At 38.7% G+C, this 1,933-nt stretch overlaps 1 protein-coding gene across 1 annotated transcript in view; it reads left to right on the top strand.

Moving 5' to 3' along the window:
• LOC106011295 (multiple coagulation factor deficiency protein 2 homolog) overlaps positions 1-970 on the top strand; it is a 1,619-nt gene extending 649 nt beyond the window's left edge. The window contains exon 2 of the mRNA XM_013080434.1: positions 717-970. Within this exon, the coding sequence (XP_012935888.1) occupies positions 717-939 (223 nt within the window). The 3' untranslated portion in view covers positions 940-970. The remainder of the gene's footprint in view (positions 1-716) is intronic.
• The last annotated feature ends 963 nt before the right edge of the window (positions 971-1,933 follow it).

The raw sequence follows: 1,933 nt of genomic DNA, 5'->3' as shown, positions 1-1,933 counted from the left end.
TCTCTCTCTCTCTCTCTCTCTCTCTCTCTCTCTGTCTTATTTGTTGTGGCTTTGTTTTGGGTTTTTTTTTCTTCATTTGTTGTGATTGTTTTTGTACTGTTTGGTTTATTCAAGTTTTTGTTTTTTGCTGTTGTTGCCCTTTGGGGGTGCGTTGTTTGTTTGTTTGTTTGTTTGTTTGTTTGTTTGTTTGTTTTTGTTTGTTGTTGTTTTTTGGCAGGGGGTTGCAGTAATCCATGCGAGAGAACACAACATATGAAATAAGGGTTTTCAAGAAGCATTCGTCCAAGAACAGAGACAATCGTTTAACGCAACTTCCCATAGAACACTTTGAATAAATGAGAAACACAGTGGTTCATAGGTAATTCTGAGTAACCACCCCCCCCCTTTCTCAGTAACTTAACACTTACTTACTTTATTTTTGTCCGTCCTCTTGTATCTCTAGGGGAGAAAAAGCTTTCTGTCTCTATTAAGTTGGATGGCCTGGCTGGGTGTAATGTTGCATGTTTTCAGGGTATCTTTCACACCCTCGATCCAGGTTTTCTTATGTCTTCCTCGGTCTTCCTCTTGCCTAGTACCCTGATATTGTTTTTCTAATACGCTTTACTGGCAAGCTGGTGAGGTGCCATACGTGTAGCTTCACATAATGTTGAATTTATGGTCATTAAAAAATTCTTCTTACTTTGTCACCCTTTTATTTAACTCTTTTCTTCCCACAGACTTCACGACACCAACAACGACACGATGCTGGACGGTCTTGAGCTTCTGAACGCGTTGAGTCACATGATGCCGCCCATGGAGTTTGCCCCGCATGAGATCAACGGCAAGCCCGCTGTGGAGGTGGAGCAGATGCGGAAGGACAGAGTCAGGGAGATGCTCACCAACTATGTCCGTGAGTGGTCGAAAGTGGTCAAGATAAAGCCATTTGAATCTACAGTCTAGCACACACATAACGAAATCGGCAGGACGCGGAAATTTTTCGTTATGTACGAATTTCGTTATGAATGTGTTTTAAATACAAATATTAATAAACACATGTATAAGAAAGAATTTGGAACCTGAAAATCTATTCGTTATGTTGCTACACTATAATTACAATGTTATATCTGCTCAATACCTAGTTTTGAGAAATATGACGTCAGAAATGTTGAGTTTCACCTCATGTCAAGCTTTTTCGGATGCAGTTCTTTGAATATTTTGATAACAACTCCGGGTAATCATATGATTTTGAGAGCAGGTAGAAAATTTGTTTTCTGAATTCATGGTCTTAGTTATTCAAAACGGCCAAAAATATCAGACGTAGAGCCTTGTGATTCCGAGGAAACGATGTGTCTTATTAATTCATGAAGCCATGCCCTTCTTTACCATCCCCAGGACTTGTTTTAATTATGCACACACAGAGTAAAATACTAGGTACAGTTGTGGTGTGCGTTACGAGCCTAAAAGTTAAAAAGGAATGGAATGGGTCAGTAAATAAGGGGTATAAGTCACTTTTTGCTGAAAATAAAGTACTTAATATGAAGACAAACGTCAGAGTAGATTCCACAGCATAGCATTTGAATAAAATGGCTACGACTTTTTTCTTTCTTTTTATTTTGTCAGTGTTTTACGCGCTCGCACCTGCATAAGGTCATATGAAGGCACGGGACAATTAATTAAACATTTTCAGTTTGTAGGAAATTCTGAATTTCGCTCGGGTTGCGACCGAAGCCTACTTTTATCGATTTTCTGTTCGACTTTAAAGCAGAGTTATGACCGAAACAAATTACTCAAACACGGTACGGTAGTATATTATCATGCTTTTGTTTGGTTTAAGTGAAGAGATGCGCATCAATACAATATATGTACAGGTTATTTAGTGCTGGGTAAAAAAGCAAGACTGAAAGTCAGAAATAAGAGAGAAAATAAAGAAGTATAGGCCTACCGTTGACGCTCC

This window comes from Aplysia californica, unplaced genomic scaffold (genome assembly GCF_000002075.1).
Source record: "Aplysia californica isolate F4 #8 unplaced genomic scaffold, AplCal3.0 scaffold00086, whole genome shotgun sequence".
NCBI classification, from domain to species: Eukaryota; Metazoa; Mollusca; class Gastropoda; order Aplysiida; family Aplysiidae; genus Aplysia; species Aplysia californica.
This window is presented reverse-complemented; position numbering and strand designations above follow the sequence as displayed.